We start from the raw sequence: 17,385 nt of genomic DNA, 5'->3' as shown, positions 1-17,385 counted from the left end.
CCAGTGTTCTCAGAGACCACTTATGTCATACTAATTGGGGGGGAGGGATTAATGAAGCAGAACATGAGTTGCTTTTTTCTCCTCTGTGAAATCCAACGGATTCTGTTGTTGGGAGCTTCTTCACTTTAATTTCTTGTTAGTGTTTTCTGGTCCTTGAATAATACAGTGACTGGGTAACATTAAAAGACACATCAATCAAAGTATTTCCTGTTTCCTCATCCTCATTGTCCTCTGTGATGTGCAACTATGATTTAGAAAAAACAAGATGTAATGGAAAATATCGCTCTTAAAAAATAAAGAAGCCAAAGGAGGTGTGAATGAACTTTAGTGTAGACCCTCTTAGCAATCTTTTATTTGCGTGAACGGATAGCAAGGAGGATTTCAAGAGCTTTTATGTAAGGGTGAAAAAAGCTTGCAAACCTGAGAGGTTTACCTTTCAGTATTATGGGACAGAGACAGCAAGCAAGATCGGGAGAGTAACCACGTAAACAAAGAAGCCGAGGATAAAACTGTGGTAAGCTTCTTTTCTTTAACTACTCTGCCTCATTGAGACAGAGCATTTGAAAACTGTGAATGGCTGTTGTTTCATCTCCTACAGAGGATGTTCAAAGACCTTTAAATCCCCAGAAGGTGAGGGAAAGAAGACAAACTAGAGAAGAAGCAAGTAGGGGAGGAATAATCTATCCAATCTAAAAGCTTTCTGGAAAGCCATGCTTTGAATAAGTGGTGCATATTTATACTTCTGTAGTTACCCCTAGGCAGTTGGTCCTCTCTTGACTGACTGTGAAATTCTGACTTTGGCTTCCTCTTTTGGTATCCAGAGGCCATGTCAATAGCTAGAAACTGCGATCAAGATGATCCTGTTTTTCTCCCTGTACAGGAATCCTAGGATGCAATATACCATTCCAAGTAACACAGACCAAGCCAGTATTAGCCAAAGGAAAACATATGCAGTAAAAAATGCAACATCCATGCTTCTCATAAGGAGATACAGCTCTACTCTTTCCACTAAAATTACTTCTTTTACCAACTACCAGAGGGATGATCTTAATTGGTTACTAGTCTTGGGTTTGCTTCAGTGTCATCTGAAAGGAGTGGTTTTACCAGGTGAATGAATCACTACCGTAATTTCCTTCCACATCTGAAATGTCTTTGGAGTTAATAAATCTTGAATTTCCTTTATAGTTGTGTCTATATGCAAACATTTACCCATTACCAGTAGTGCAACTCATAAAGATGTTGAAAGAACATGATGCTGAATTGGTAGCAAGATGTTCGTAGAAAACTAAAGCCATTTCCTGTTCTTTTCTAAGCGGTGCTATAAACACTTCAGTATCTTGTTAAATGCTGGGTTCTGCTGCTTTCCTGTTTAGTGGTAGCTCAGTTTCCAGTCAGAACAATAATTCTTTCTCATAGCCTTAAGGAGGAAAGTGGTTGGGCATAACAAACTATTTGAACACTCTTTAATAACAAAGACACTTCTTTTATTGAGGGCTATTGGAAGTTTATGTTTTGCAAATTCCGAATTGTTCAATTCTTCTCTTTCCATGATTTTGTCCTAGCATCTGATAAGACATGAATTTTGGTATCGGTTTAGTTTTGGGGAAAAGATTGAAGAGTTAAACCTTCACTGTGCAGCATCGTATGCTCTGAATGATGTGCTCTGTAATTCTCTTCACTTCTTCATTTTGTCAGATTTTACTGTAAATGTAGTTTATAACTTAAGATTTTTCTAAAACTGCATGCAGTTTATGTTCCGTAAGTTCAATTTTTGGTGTATAATAAATAAAATAATGAGTTGATATCACATTATCCTCCTATACCCTTTTCTCTGGCAACAAGGGAGCATTCCTGAAAGCACTTTCCAAGTAAGCTAGCTGTCTACAGTCTATGATAATCAACTGTAATGGTACATAGGCAGCTGGTTTGCTAATCCTTTGATTGCAGTATTAGTTTGTCTCAGAGATTCTGAAAACCTGTCTGATCCTGTAAACGTGTCTGTGAATATTATAGAATAAATTATATCTTGCCTGAAGACTCTAAAACACATATTCAGGTTGAATTGTGTATTTTTCCTGTGCTTGTGGGTTTTCCCCTTTTTTGATAGCTGTTTTTATGTTAAAAGCAAAAAAAAGGCATGTCAGTTCTAAAACTGTTTAGCAAAAAAATGGGACTTAAATTCTTTTAACATTGGAACTATTTGTATTTTAATCAGCAGAAATTGTTCTTATCTGGCTTATCACCATGTCAAGTAATTCAAGCTCGGATCAGGATCTCGTATTTAGAGAGAGATTGCAAATAGGATTTCCATTATACAAACCTATTAAAAAGAATGGGAAACCTACTTTGTATGTATGTATGGCTTATTTAAAATAGCCAGTATTCTATATAAGACTGTATTTTTGATAAACGTAACTTTAATGTATGTACAAACATGAGTGTTTTTCCATGTTATAATTTAATTTTCATAAGTTTAAGCCAGTTTGCTAGAAAAAAAGTACATGAATTAATAAACCTGATTTGAATTTCTTTAAAGCTGCTATTTAAATGTTTACTGCAAGTTATATTGCTTTATAATGTTTCTAGTTCAAATTAAAGATAAAAACTTACCTTATTCAGTTTATAAATGATGACTTTCTCAGTAGTGGCTGACATTGTGCTTGATCATACTTTCTTTTCTAGAGACACCTAAACCAACTAACTAATATTTGTTCAGTGTCCCTATAATCAATATATATACCTCTTTGTGCTTTTGAAAATCTGAAGCCTTTCAAAAAAGGTGGAAACGTAGAGGAAAAAACCCTCTTTACTGCCAAATTCTGCCGTTGTGAAGCCTCTTTTTTTTTTTCTTTCTTTCTTTGTTGGATGAGGTTTGTTTTTGTTCCTCCCTTATTAGGCCCAAATACCAAGATGCCATTTGTGCTTATTTCCTACCCCTAAAGCATGTCTGATTCAGAAAAAGTGTAAACTCTCAAAATCATGGACTGAAGTGCTTATCACATCTGTGTCTGTGGTAGAGAGCTACAGTGTGCATGGGGAAGTGCCCATGCAGTGCGGCTCTGTGCTCACCCCTGGAACAGCTGGTTGGTGGGTTAGGCTCGCTAGTGACCCAAAGAACATGATGTTTTCTGCTCACACTACCTGTTGTGTCTGATGAGATGTTTTCACATGTGCTACCTGGCGTGTATATATAGGGTGAGGAGTTAAGATGGTCTTTTAGGCATAATTGTAGTCATCGTCCTCAGATGTGTAATGCAAAACATTAAGCAAGTTGATTACAGCCTTTTCTTTGAGTGCCTATATTTTGGGAGTGCCCTTTTCCATGTTTCCTATCATTAGCATCAACAAAGATCATTAAAAACAATCTTCTACTGTTTAAATTTTTTTTGTTGTTGTTGTTCCTTGTCCCCAGAAGCTTGTTTCTTTGGTGTGATGTACTGTACTTCAGTAGATGAAAGCCAGTCCTTGAAACAAAAGTATATTCAGTAATCTCAGCTTGTCTGCATGTACCAACCCTTTTTAACTGCGTAAGTTTAGAAACCAGAAGTTAATGAAGAGCTTGTCTTGACTAGACATGGATTTTTCTGACTATACGAAGTTTGCAAAAGTTTTAGCTGATTAAATTGTTACTGGTACAACAAAGATGTAAATGGGAAAGAATAAAATGCCTAAAGAAAATGTATGAATTGTTTTTAAATAGTTCAGTGCTGTGCCATACATTTCTAACAACTTAAGCTTAGGACCACGGATGTAAATTTCTGAAGCTTTTTTCTTTCCTGCTTTCTTCCTGGAAGTTCCTACTGTATTCTCTTGTGCAAATTTCCATTCTTTCTTATTCATGTCTTTAAAATATTAATTGTTTGTGTTTCTGGATCCCAAGAAATATATTAACAGTGACCTCTGTTCAATGGGCTGATAACCTTGAAGTCTAGCAGAAGCAAAAGTCAATATTTTCTAATTTTGTCTAGTTCAACAAACACCCATAAATACCTTTGGCTCACAATTCTTTCCATACCTTTTTTCAATTAAGGAACATAGACTAGGAGTGTTTGAAGTAGGTCCTGAGCTCCTGCAGCAGCCCACAATTTCTTACTAGTCCTTGATAATACTCTGTCCTCTGCATGAATTGGCTTTCACCTTGCATTGACTAAATTAAGGTGCCTAGGGAGCTGTCATGTTGACCGTGCTCTTGACTCAAGATGATGGTTTGTGGGATATTCTGTGGCATACCATAAAGACTTGAGATGTTTTTGAACTTAAACATATATTCTTTGAGGAATTCTGAAAAGGTGAGAGGCTTGATACCCTCATAAAACATGTCAAGGTACAAGCTAGTTTCTGCCTTTTTGCTCCTCTTGTCATTCTTTTTCAGAGTTTAACATTTCAGAGCCAAATAGATTATGCTTCTGTAGTCAGTTAAAAGATAATATGATTTATATTTCTGAGGGCAAAATATGATTACGATTTTGGAACTTAATTTCCTTTTACCTTCAGATCACAGAACATTTTCCAGTTTTGAAATGTTTCAGCATATTGCCAGTAGTGTAAGCTTCCTAAAAATGCTTATAGGAAGAATTTTTGTTAAACACTGTAAAAGACAGGCTGTATGGGTACTATCTTTCTCCAAATTTAAGCTACTGAAAAGTTTTCAAGAAAATGTTTTAGTAATATATGCAGTAGAAATGGCATCCCTGCTTGCTAGAAAAGTGAGTATATTACGTGTGTTAGGGGAATATCCAGTAACATACTTTTAACTAAAGGAATCTAAAGTAGACTCTGAAATAATCAATTTTGCTCTGCAAAGTTTGTTACATGTGAGTTTGGGGGAGAAATACCACATCATTAGTTTGCTTTACTGTTGCTTTTGCTGCAGAGTTTCCTGTGTTACTCCGTGCAGATACTTCACTTTGACAGCCCAGATAAACAAAAGCCAGACGCTCATACCCAGAAAAAAATCCCTGAACTCCAGTCTAGGGCAAAGATAAAGAATTCGGGCTTTTTCAGCTCTGTGAATAGACACTGGCCACTGGAAAAGATTATGTGTGACTAAGGCTGTGATAATTTCTGTTCTGACATAATTGCTAAACAGTAACATGAACATGCTTATTTTTCTCTGAATGGCGACATAGTTGTTTAGGAAGTGAATAATATTTTTTTAAAATTGGAAAAATGCTGTGTTTGTTTAAATCCTGTGATGTACATATTCATGCTTTTAGAAGATTAAATGTAGGCTGGGATTTTTCCAGGAGACTTGGAGAAGCCGAGTGTCCAAAATTCCATCGAGTCAGTGAAAAGCAGCTACTCCCTTCCCTATGTTTTTCCAGAAATCTGGGCTTAAATGACCTTTGGCTTGAGTTGGAGTAATATTTAAATGAAGTGGAAGGTATACATTAGAGCTGGCTTACCAAATACTTTTTGTTGGAAGTGTATCATTTTCTTTTGCCCGACGTCATGAGTCTGTGAGTAGATTCTTTCTGAGCTGATTCAACTTTGTGTAAAGCCTGGAATTCCTGTTTGCTCATGGGGTAAAATAAGCAATTGTTTCTTCCTGAGACGAGAAGACGGTGCAAACCGGACAATGTTATTTGAAGCCACAGAGATGCTTTCTGCCATGTGAACCCCCACAGAAAATAGTTGTCTTCAACTTTATTAAAATTGTGAAAGCTCTAAGATTATTGCAAAAAACAAGCATTCGGAGTTGAAAGTAAATGTTTTTATGCTTTGTACTCCACTAATGTGTTCAGATTAAATTCTCCCTTAAGTGACTGTTAAACATACTCCATGATTTCAGACTTCTGTGGTATTTAATAGTTTAAATTAGCATAAAACTTATATAATTACTTCTGCTTTCCAGTATTTGAGCTTGGAAGCTTTTTCAGAAGGCTTTTTGACTATGCGTGGACCCTTGCATTTCCACACAGGACATGCTGACTGGATTTTGCTTTAATATGGAATGTGAATTTTTTTAAAATGACTATAGGCTGGCTATAAGTTGAAGTCTGATGACAAAGATGATTATTTTAAATCTAAAAAAGTGAATGCTAACATGCCATGACGTGTTACTATTTTTACAACATTAAATCCCCCCCCCAAATCTGTAATCTCTTGCCGCAAAGCCTTTAACTGTTTATTAGGTGAAAAATGGTGTGATAAAAAGTTGTCGGTCCTGCATAATTGTTGAACTAAAATAATGTTCTTGTTTTTTAACACACCAGAGTGGGTTTTTCACTGCTAGCAGGTGATATTTAGAACTTTAATATTGGAGAGATCTAGAACTTTCCTCCACTACCTGTTTGTTATATACATTTTGTTTTAATTCTGTCTTGTTAAAAATCAATGGTAATTTAGCATAGGGGAAAAAGATGGAAGGAAGAAACTTGCTGAACTAGACAGTCTTCTACAATAAAAACAAATGTCCTACCTGTATACCAGATGAACACAGCTATAAAACAATGTTAAGGAAAATGCTGGATCATTGAGGGAGATAGATTCTTTTTCTGGTTTAGATGTATACATTCTGGAGGAAATCTTGTAAGGTGGGAGAAACTTCAATTAGTGGCCAAAGCAGAGATAGTCAAAGGTCAACTTGTTGTGGGTCTAGTTGAGACTTCAGGACGCTTGGTTTTAATTCTGTAGTTTGTCCTTCTCTGAACCTGGCTGAGTCAATAAGATAGAGCCTCATTTACAGATTCAGCTTGAATCTCTTCTCATATCAGCTGAAAAATGCTTCAGCCCTTTGATGTAAACTATGAACCAGTATTAACCAGTATTAATTTGGTTCAAATTTGCCTGAAATTCTTGAATTTTTTCACAGCAGATTTTATGCCAGAACACAGGTGTTGCTAGCTCTTGCCACTATACCTTGCAGTCTTACTTAGTTGGATAAAATTTTTGATTCTGTGGTAATGCCCGATTCGGATGAGGTTTGCATAGTGAGGTGGTCTGATTGTACTCAGAAACGTTTAGAAGGTTGTGGAAATAAGTGACACAGTTTATGGGCAGTAAACTCAGGTATTTTTGCATAAAATCTGACATAATTTGTCAGCTGCTACCAATAAATCTCTGCCATTTTGTTGCTCTCCTGCATGGCTCCTATGCTTAAGCTGGGTTCTAGAAGACCCCAGGTAACAATTACCCTCAAAGGTCACAATTCCTTTGAGTGTGAATTTGGGGGAAAGGAGAACAAGGCCTTCACGAGGGATTTTGAGTTGACTATTTACTTTTTGGCCACTCCATACTTCTCTATTTACGTTAATTCCAAGTAATGAAATTCCCCGTCTGGTGTATGCACCTGGGCAGAGGCATATAACACTAGCGGGCTGCAAGGGGGGCACGTGTTGGTGGCCCTGTGTGACAGTGAGGCTGTGCTAAGATGGTCAGCACATCCCAGACAGGGCTGAGAGGAGGCCATGGACCGTGTACCGCAGTGGTGCAAGACAGTGCTGCCTGTGTTGGAAGTGAAGTGTGAACCTCATGCACAACCTGTGAGAAACAACACAGTTGCCACATGGTCTAGTTCTGTTTCATTTGTTCAGTGCTAACAGACCACTGGTATTTCAGAGTGAAGCTGAAACAGCAACATACCCAGGTACTGTTGAAGAATACACAACAGGAAGAGGTTGGTGTCTCCATCACTGCTGGTAGTGTATCGGCTGACAGCACTGTGTTAGAAAGGGAGTGAGGAGAGAAAAGACATTTCAAATTTACCTGCTTGCTTAAAGGTTAGATTGAGGAGAAGGAAAGGCTAAAGTATATCCATGTACAGAAAAAAAGACACTTGAATTTCTAGTCTCATGCTGTTTTGATGGAAAAGGATCTTGTAATGAACATAAATGATTTAGTCATCTGCATGTGCAGTCACTTAATCACTTTGAAATGGATATCAGTACTAGCAATCAACTTAGTTTTGGCACCAGTTCTCAATCAAAGCCTGGCTCTGTAATTGTCAGCATTTGAAACTGCGATGTTACACAGCAAAAGCAGACAAAACCAAAATAATTTTCATCAGTGAAGGCTAAGGACATGCAGTACTGTGAACAGATTATTCCAGATTTTAACTTTGAGTATAAACTGTAAGGGTTTTATTGTCAAAATAAGCTTATTGGTATATCTTGAGATACGTATTTTTATGTCCTATAAAATACAGGAGGAGCTTTACTGATTGTAATGTTTATTTCCTCTCTTTTTGTTAGAAGGAGAGGAAAGCTTAGGACCACAGATGTAAATTTCTGAAGCGTTTTTCTTTCCTGCTTTCTTCCTGGAAGTTCCTACTGTATTCTCTTGTGCAAATTTCCATTCTTTCTTATTCATGTCTTTAAAATATTAATTGTTTGTGTTTCTGGATCCCACCTGGAGGGCTTCTAGCATAGAAGTTTGCTGTAACATGCTGACTGAGTGCTCCCCAGTTGTCTGTTGCACTGTGCAGCTCCTGATCTCTTGATCACATTTCTGGTTGGTTTAGACCTTCATGCTCTCGTGCCCAATCCTTAAGCAGACAATTTATTTCTCTTCGTGATCAGTCAGTGCAGGTCTCTGCTGTACAGTTGGTCAAATGCTACAGAGTACTAGAAGTGTAAATACATGGAAGATTACCAGCACTTTAGCTTTTTTTCTCCCACGCTACATTAGTAAGGATGGTCTGTCTGTAGAAGAATGACTTCTTTCAAAAGACATCTGCTTGTGATAGATTTTTATATAAGTGTATACACATTTAGAAATATTTGTAATTAAAACCTCTGAGAAAAAGATGAAAAAGGCAGGAGGACTTGCGAAGCAATGATTTCTTCAAGATTCTGTTTCTCCGTACATCACGCCAGAATTCAGCTATTAGTAGTTGAAAGCATATACTCAAAGGAGTCTCCTGATGTACATTACTTTAATCGCCTTCCTCTTAATAGTTTGCATCATGAAGACACGTGCTATCTCATAACCCTGCCTCGAGGGCGATGATGTTTCCCTGCATTGTGTAAATAAAGTAACTCCATAGAGAGCTGACAGGGCCGAAAGAAAACAGGCTTTGTGTCTATGGCTGTTCTGATGAAAATCTCACTAATTCAAAGGACAAGTTACAGAAAAAAACCTTAATCTTTTCAAAAAATCTATTGCAGCTTAATGAGCTTCCCAGTTGAATGTATGCTGACTTGTATTTAAAGAAATCCCATTACAGGCAAACAAATGCTTAGAAACCTGTATTCATTTTTTGTCTTTTTTCAAGTCTTCACCTATGTGTTCATGAAGGCAGTTGGACATAATTACTAACATGGTACCCATGTATGTGGTCTGTGATGCTACTGAGTATTCTTGTCGGTTACGTGCAAGTTTGTCTCCTGACTGTTACCTCAGACTCTTTTACTGGTGGCTGTTGCATCACGAAATGTATTGCCTGGCATTAATCATAAAGTGGCAAATGTTTATTTATTTATTTTAAATCCAAACAATTGTAACATGGAGTAGAATAATTCTTTATGGCATTTGAGTAACATTTGAGTCCTTTTTCCTTCCTTTCCCCCTCCCTTTGCACTTGATGCAAATTCCATGTACTGCATTGAATAGATGTAAGGTCAGGAAGCATTGATTTAGTGCTAATGGAACTGACTTCCTATGCTATTAATGAAAACATGACTCATGTTCTAAGGATTTGCAGTTGGATTCCTGTAACTTTTGGTATTTCAGTTGTAATTGTTTTCAGTAATTAAGTTTTCCTAGAACACAAAATGATTGTGAAAGAATTAGTATTTTAAAAACAATAACAGCATCTTTGTTTAAACTCATCCTAGTATGGATGAATTGTATATTCATAGAACACAAGATTTCTGACACAGACTGTAGATGCACTTGTAATTTTCTTTTTATGTTTGTTGTTCAGAAATATCTTTAGTGGGGAATGAAGGCAAATATTCAAATAGTAAATGTATCTCAGGGTGTTTTTGTAGCAAACCACTTGTCGTGGTTTAGCCCCAGCCGACAACTAAGCACCACACAGCCGCTCGCTCACTCCCCCTTCCACAGGGGGACGGGGGAGAGAATTAGGAAAAACCTCGTGGGTTGAGATAAACACGGTTTAATAGGGCAGAAAGAAAGAAGGGAACAATAATGATAATACCAACAAAGGAATGTACAAGAACAAGTGATGCCCAATACAGCAATTGCTGACCACCCAGTGGTCGACAGCCCGTCCCCGAGCAGCGATTTCCGCCCCCCGGCCAACTCCAGTTTATGTACTGGGCATGACGTTGGATGGTAGGGAATATCTCTTTGGCCAGCCTGGATCAGCTGTCCCGGCTGTGTCCCCTCCCAGTTCCCCGTGCACCCCCAGCCTGCTCGCTGGCAGGCCAGCACGAGAAGCTGGACTGTCCTTGACTGCTCAGCAACAACCCAAAACATCAGCACATTATCAACAGTTCCTCATCCCAAATCCACAACTCAGTCTCACACTAGCTTCTGCGAAGAAAACCAGCTCTATCCTGGCTGAAACCAGGACACCACTACAAACATCCAGAATTCACATATTTGTGTGAGTCACTTCTCTGTTCCTGAGCAGTTGGAAATAGCAGTATGGTTACAGGGAGAAAATACTGAAAACATCAATATAGTATTTTTCCTATAATAACTTGTGTTTTCAGCTTTTTTTGTTGATGGTAGAACTGATAAACACTAAGATTGTAATCATATCAAAACCTGAGCCATATGCCAAAAGGAAATTCCTGGAGCCCTGGTACTTTTTCTTGAGGCTGTGTAGTGGCATGGGGATGAACTCCATGCCCCCAGAGCACTGCGGCAGTAAGAGTGAGCCACAGGATGGACTTGGGAAACTATGGGCAATTCTCAGTTCCTTTATGATTTCAGGAAAGTAATTTAACATAGTGTGTTTCCCCATTCTCTTTTTGGAATATGACAATAAGGTTTCACAATATGCTTCAAGTTAAGTCTGTTAATGTGCACGTGGTGATCAGACATGCCAATAATGGCAGCAAAGCAGGAAACCTAAGAACATTTCATGTTTCTTAAATTACTTCTTGAAGCACCCATACTCAATTGTAATGCTGCTCATGTTTTAAGCATATGTGTGAAACTGGACAGTAAAGTGTATTTTTGTATAAATATAGGTGTAAAATGGGCCGGAGAGTGACAGAACTAATTTTGGGTTTTTTCTGGTTTATGATAGGGAATATACTGTATAGCTTGATCTGTAAATGGCTTCTGCATTTTGCCGATTTGAGGATACACTGCTGGTGCATCTTGGGTCTGTGAAATCTGTAACAAAAGGAGTGCTGCACAGTGAACTGTTCATGGGTCCTTAATAGATGGTGAGCACATCTGTCTGCAGGGGCTTTGCCTTTCATTTTTCTGATGTAGACAGCAAATAACTTGGATATATCAAATGGATCAGTTCAAGAGCCTCAGTCTTTATAGGATAAATAAGTTGTTTATTTTATTTGCTCTTGTAATAAAGATCTTAACATTACAGTACTTCCTTCGGTTTGGATCTATTTGAACCGAAGACAAACAAGAGAATCCAGTAGTTCTAGTATTACCCTACCCTTTCCTCTGCCTTGGAGACAAAAAATAGCAGGTAGCCCAGCTGAGGAATATTGTTTTTATGTCTGGTTGCTGCATATTGAATACTTTGAGTCCTGTGTCCTGCAAGAATTGCAGAATAGTCGAGGTTGGAAGTGACCTCTGGAGGTCATCTTGTCTGATCACCTGCTCAGATGGGGTCACCTAGAGCTGGTTGCCCAGGACCGTGTTCAGATGGCTTTTGAATACCTCCAAGGATGGAGTTTTGGAAGAAGCAGCTTTGAAATTGCTTCCAGCTAAGCTTCTATAGAGAGCGTTAGTGGCTGCCCTTTCACGTTGCAGGTGCAGAGCTCCCAAGGGACAGATAGATGTGTCTCAGCTCTGTATGCACCATGTTGGCTCCCATGATGACTGAAAACTGACATAAAAGGTCATCCATGAGGAACACATGTAAAGCCACATGGGCAACAGTATTTTGCTGTGAAGGGTGAGACTTCTCTTGGAATAGAGAACAGTTTAGAACAGGCACCTCTCTGTGTTTTTGTAGTAGTACCTCCATTTCTTTTGGGGAAGGTCTGAAGCATACTCATCTAGGCTGGAGGTTGCTTTCAAGGCCTGACTTAGAAGTATTCCAATACTAAACGTTTTTAGAGCTGACTAGTTTCCATTGCCTGGAAGAAGAAAACCTTACTGCCAAATTCACAGACCAGATATGCGCTGAAATCATGCAAAGAAATTGAAGCAGCTTATCTATTCTGTTGTTCCTCAAGACGGTTTCTGGACATCTGAATGCCCTACCCAATTTTCTTCGGCATTACAGCTTCAACAATGAACCTACAGAGGCCATGGAGAAAAATAAAGTAGCTTTTGTTATGTGTCCCCTGTTCTCCAGATGTTCCATGCCATCAGGGAAGGGGCAGGGGTCAGCAGAGTATTGCAGTGGGTACTGCTCCCACAGGGGCTGTACTAGTCGTAAGTTATAATCAAAGCAGGAATGTGCACCGATCAGCATGAAAACTTGAGTTGTTGGGTGAGTAACCTTTATTTTTTGTTGGAAAAGTTTCCCACTGAGATCATCTGACATTAAATTGTGGCAAGTTAACTTGCATTTTTATTAGTTTGCTAGAAAACTGATAAAGATAGGCACTCAGGTTGCTAGCAGTGGGTATTGTACTTTCTCGTGCTTGCCCCTTCCTCCCCTCTGCAGGTATTCTTATAGGGCATACATTTTTTAAAATCAGAAAAGCCTTAGGTGGCAACTCTTGTTTTCTGTAGTGTATGGTTGGACAGTATCTAGCATGACAGTTAACAACTTTTCTTTTTTTCAAGTATCTTCTGCATGTTTTTGCCTCTTAACCTTGATCCCAAGAGATTTATAGAAAGGTAAAGAGACCGGAAAAGTTGGCAATGAAAGCTGTCTGTGTCTCTGGGTATTTCTGAGTACAAAGCAAAAAGGTTTTTTTTTTCTTCCATAAGTTCAGAGGTTAAAGAGTTTTTTGGTTTTAGGGGGTTTCTTTTGTTTGTTTGTTTGTTTTTTAAATCTATTGAGGTATTATGAAAGTGGACTTTCCTGGAATTACTTTTTTTTTCTTTTAACTACAGGTTTTTGATAAGGAAACCAAATCTGTGTGGCTGTTTTATAAGTTCTGTTCTTTTTAATTTATTTTTCACAATAAAGGCAAATTATGAAAGGGCTTATCTTGCAGCAATTTGAGCATTCTGTAAACAACCTCTCAGATGACCTTAGTCCCACTCAGCTATCACATGCAACTGATTTTAAAACCTTTGTAGTGTCCCTAGGAGCAGATATGTCGTATTTCACAAGACTGTATAATTCTGTCCTATTCTCTCTTGAAAATTATATTTCCATGATAATTTTTTCTCCTTTTGATTTTCAAAAAGTTAGCCAGCTCCAGTTCTTTTATGGCAGTGGAGTACTGTCCTTTCATAAATTGTTTCTTGGCCAGTCCCATGTCATGGAGCAGAGAACGCAGGACAGATGCTTCACGCCTGGCATACTCAGCTGTTCCTGAGAATAAAACTACTACGTGCGACTGGCAAGTACTGCTTGAGGCAGCATATGCTAGCTGTTAATGTGTGACCTTTTTGTCCTCAGTAACTGGACTCTACTCATTTAGAAAGAAAAAAAAAAAAAAGATATGAAATTTAGGCAAGTGAGTTTCTGAATATCAAACCACTGCTTTATAAAAAAGGTATTTGTCACTTCTGAACTCTAGTTCCAGATGTAAAGTGTTAATTGTACACTGACGAGCATACAGAAAGGTAGGTGAGTCGCATGGACTGCCAGCCAGGTTATTGGAGTATGTGGAGCTGCAAGTGATTGAATTACAGTGACTTAGGAAGTTCCTGTCTCCTCAGCTGAGAGTTGTACCGCCACTGAGCTGACATGCAGCTCAACTGATAGTATGTGCCCTACCAGACCACTAAAAAATAAGCTATGTTGTGCTATTTTAATTACTGCTGCCACAGAATAAACTGGGAGTCACTGACAGACTGCGTTTCTGGATGATGCAGCTATTTATGGTTGTCTCAGCATAAGAAAATTTTGAAATTTGACTCTTTAATGAATAGTATTGGCCTTAGAAGCAAGACAGGTACCTGAGTCTCTTGGTTTGTCTTTGTTACCCAATTATCTCTGCTGGTGACACAATAAAACAACATTTTTGCAGTAACTGTGCACTGCTGAAACATGGCTTCTTTGGGACCAGCGGTGCAGAATAATCAAATACATAAATGCTCAGTGAGGAGATATTTTACACATACACTGTACCTTTAATAATTTACAATTATGTATGCTAAAATTTAATTTTAAGTTTAAAATCTTTTTTCCCAAAAGACCAATCTACTCCACCTTGCATTTTTCACTACCAGTGCTTTCACAGGAGTTAAAAAACTGGATGAAATCTAGTTGTTGAGATATGTAGTACAAATTCTGACTGCAGTTGGATGTTTGCTGAGCTGTGCTTCTAATAATATTTATTAAGTGCCTTGTAATTACACACCTAGCTTTCCATGCATTTTATAAGATCATTCAAGGGAAGAATGAAAATATTCTAAATACCATATTCACTACAAATGTAGGATTTATTTATCTTGGACTTGATGCCTTTCTAAAGAGTTTGTTGTTTGACTGTGTTTATTCTTCCTAAAGAAAAGATGACAGAGGCGTATCAGCATGGTTGAGTCCTTTCACTGACATGATATAAACAAAAAAGCAGTAATCACATGACTAAAACATATGAATTCTTAAGATATTAACATTTTAAAGTTTGTTGATTAAATTTTCTTATAAAGGTCAAGATGCTTTTTGTGTGTGACTTTGGTTTTGTTTTAATAAAAAACTCCAAAGATGATTTTTTTTCAGATGGTCATGGGTATCGTATACCACATGATCGTAGTATTTCTTTGTTTTATAAGGTTCCTGCTAGACATTCTACAGGGAAGCTTTACATGCACCTTGCTCCTGTTCACAGGCAGTGTTCCACAGAACTGGCTGGTCAATCATACAGATTTTACTCTGCCATTAGTATTTCTGTTGGTAGTCATTAATGAGTTTTTGTGAAAGAGCCCAAACCGATAGGTTGCTGAGGAAAATGAAGTAGATGTCAGTGCAATGGCTGGATAACATGTAGAAAAAAGCGATAGGCCAAAAGGGAGTGGAAAAAACCTTCTGAATTAGGTATGCACTGGGTTGAACGGCAGTCTGAAAAAGGTCATCTTCGTTTAGGATCTGGAAACAATTAAGTAACACATGCAATTGCTGAAGAAACCAGCTAACAGTTGCATAAGTTGTGCTTGAGGACAAATGATGCAGATGATGCAGACTATGCAATGAAGTTTTTATTCTGCACCTGTGAACTTCAAACATTTGTACATTCATTTTGAAACATGTTCTGAGTTGGGTTTTTTTGTCCTCTTTATGAAAGTAACTTCAGGATAGACCTCGCTTTTGTTTCTGACTGTTGGAGTACAGTTTAAAGAAGGGGTACGTGTAATTCAGGATGGTTTTGAATGTAGGTTTCCAGAAGACCTTAATCATCCTTTTATTGAAGTTAATACTTTATGCATAAAATCACTGACAAAAAATATTTTGCTTTCTTTGTCTGAAGCTGCGCAGAGTGAGGAGCGGCTGTGTGCGTTTAAGGACCCATATCAGCAGGACCATGGAATCAGTGAGAGCCGAATCTCCCAGGAGAATGGCACAATTTTGTGCATGAAAGGTAGTACCTGCTATGGACTTTGGGAAAAAACACGAGAAGGAGACATACATCTTGTAAAACAAGGTATGTAACATTTCAGTGTAAGTACAGTAGGTTTTCTACTCTTCTCACTTTTTTGTGATCTAGACAGCTCATAGGAAGATGCACAGCTGCAAAGTTAGACATTTTGTTTCTACATTGTACAAATGCATAATTTTAAACTTCCCATTTAGCAATTTTAAATATGAACAGAAAATTTGCTTGAAATAAATGACTTCTAAAAGAAACCAAATAGATTAATGCAGAGTCAAAGGAAAAAAACCACTCAAATTGTTTGTTACTTAGGTTGTCCAGAGAAAGATGGCTTTCTTGAGTATCTCTCAGTATATGTACTGATGTAATGATAAATTTAAAAATACGTGTCTCATTAACGTAAAATGTGTATTCATATTGATTGGATATTTGTTTACAAAGGAAATTGCAGCTATATCACAAAGCTGTCACATATCACTAACTGTCAATTCGCTGCTATTCTGCAGGGAGAGTGATGGTAGGGAGGGGTGAAGGGTCTTGCAGTTGCTGGAGATGTGTTTTGATTACCATTCTCAGGACTGGGCTCTTGGTTACTTGTATACAAGTTAATGTAGTATAAGGCTGAATGAAAACTGGTATTTACAAACATCCTCTGCAGTTGTACTCCATGTTGGGTTTTTTACGTTTGATCTGGTAATCTGCTGAAAGAAGCAGTCTGGCTGCTCACCTCTGCCCCCATGCTGCTTCTTTCCCTTCCAGACATTTGTGCATAAACAACATTGAACTGCCACAGACCGTACCTGAGAAGGAACAGTTGCTGCAGGAAGAAAGGGTCTGCATTAACCAAGAAATAAGTTGTGATCCTGTAGAAGAGTTCAGTGATGTTGACAATGAGGAAGGACAGAATTTTTAGAAATTATGCAAGAAGCACCAAACTATAGATGCAGTTTTGTGGCCTAGCTCTAAGGGGAGGAGTAGGTCACAATTTTATCTAGGCTGTGGGCCAGAGGGTGTAATATTGTCTGTGGTATCAGAGAAATAAGGAATGGCATACATCTGCTTAGAAGGCTCAGTAATTCAAATTTTGTCATATTGAGGTTGACAGCTGAACACCTCTGATGTTGGCCTTCATCTCTGCCCATATTTCTTCTCCTTGGCTGTGGTAAACTCTGAAAGAAATTCTTCAGGTTTTGGTTTAAAAGGTGGTAGTGAAGTCAAAGGAGCAAATTATGATGTTTTCACCCCACTCTAACATTTAACTGGGTAGTGTATGGATTTCTATAGGTGTGTTTAATTGTCCATGCAACAGAATTAATTTTATGCCTCCTTTAAAAAGAATTCTTTAATTTGCCTCTTTTTACAGGTTGCTGGTCTCATATAGGAGACCCACAAGAATGTCACTTTGAGGAGTGTATAGTTACAACCACCCCTTCCTTGATTCAGAATGGAACATATCGCTTCTGCTGCTGTAGTACGGACTTGTGTAATGTCAACTTCACAGAAAATTTTCCACCTCCTGACCCTACTGATACAACACCTTACAGTAAGTCAGATGTTTTCATCTTTGTCATTTCATGGTTTAAATAATTTAGATAAAGATCCTTCTTTCATGGTA

At 38.0% G+C, this 17,385-nt stretch overlaps 1 protein-coding gene across 1 annotated transcript in view; it reads left to right on the top strand.

Moving 5' to 3' along the window:
- Positions 1-17,385, top strand: part of BMPR2 (bone morphogenetic protein receptor type 2) — a 100,706-nt gene that overhangs the window by 35,973 nt on the left and 47,348 nt on the right. The window contains exons 2-3 of the mRNA XM_082001353.1: positions 15,648-15,821; positions 17,134-17,313. Coding sequence (XP_081857479.1) covers positions 15,648-15,821; positions 17,134-17,313 — 354 coding nt within the window. The remainder of the gene's footprint in view (positions 1-15,647; positions 15,822-17,133; positions 17,314-17,385) is intronic.

Source organism: Phaethon aethereus (assembly GCF_964289735.1).
Source record: "Phaethon aethereus genome assembly, chromosome: 6".
Lineage (NCBI taxonomy): Eukaryota > Metazoa > Chordata > Aves > Phaethontiformes > Phaethontidae > Phaethon > Phaethon aethereus.
This window is presented reverse-complemented; position numbering and strand designations above follow the sequence as displayed.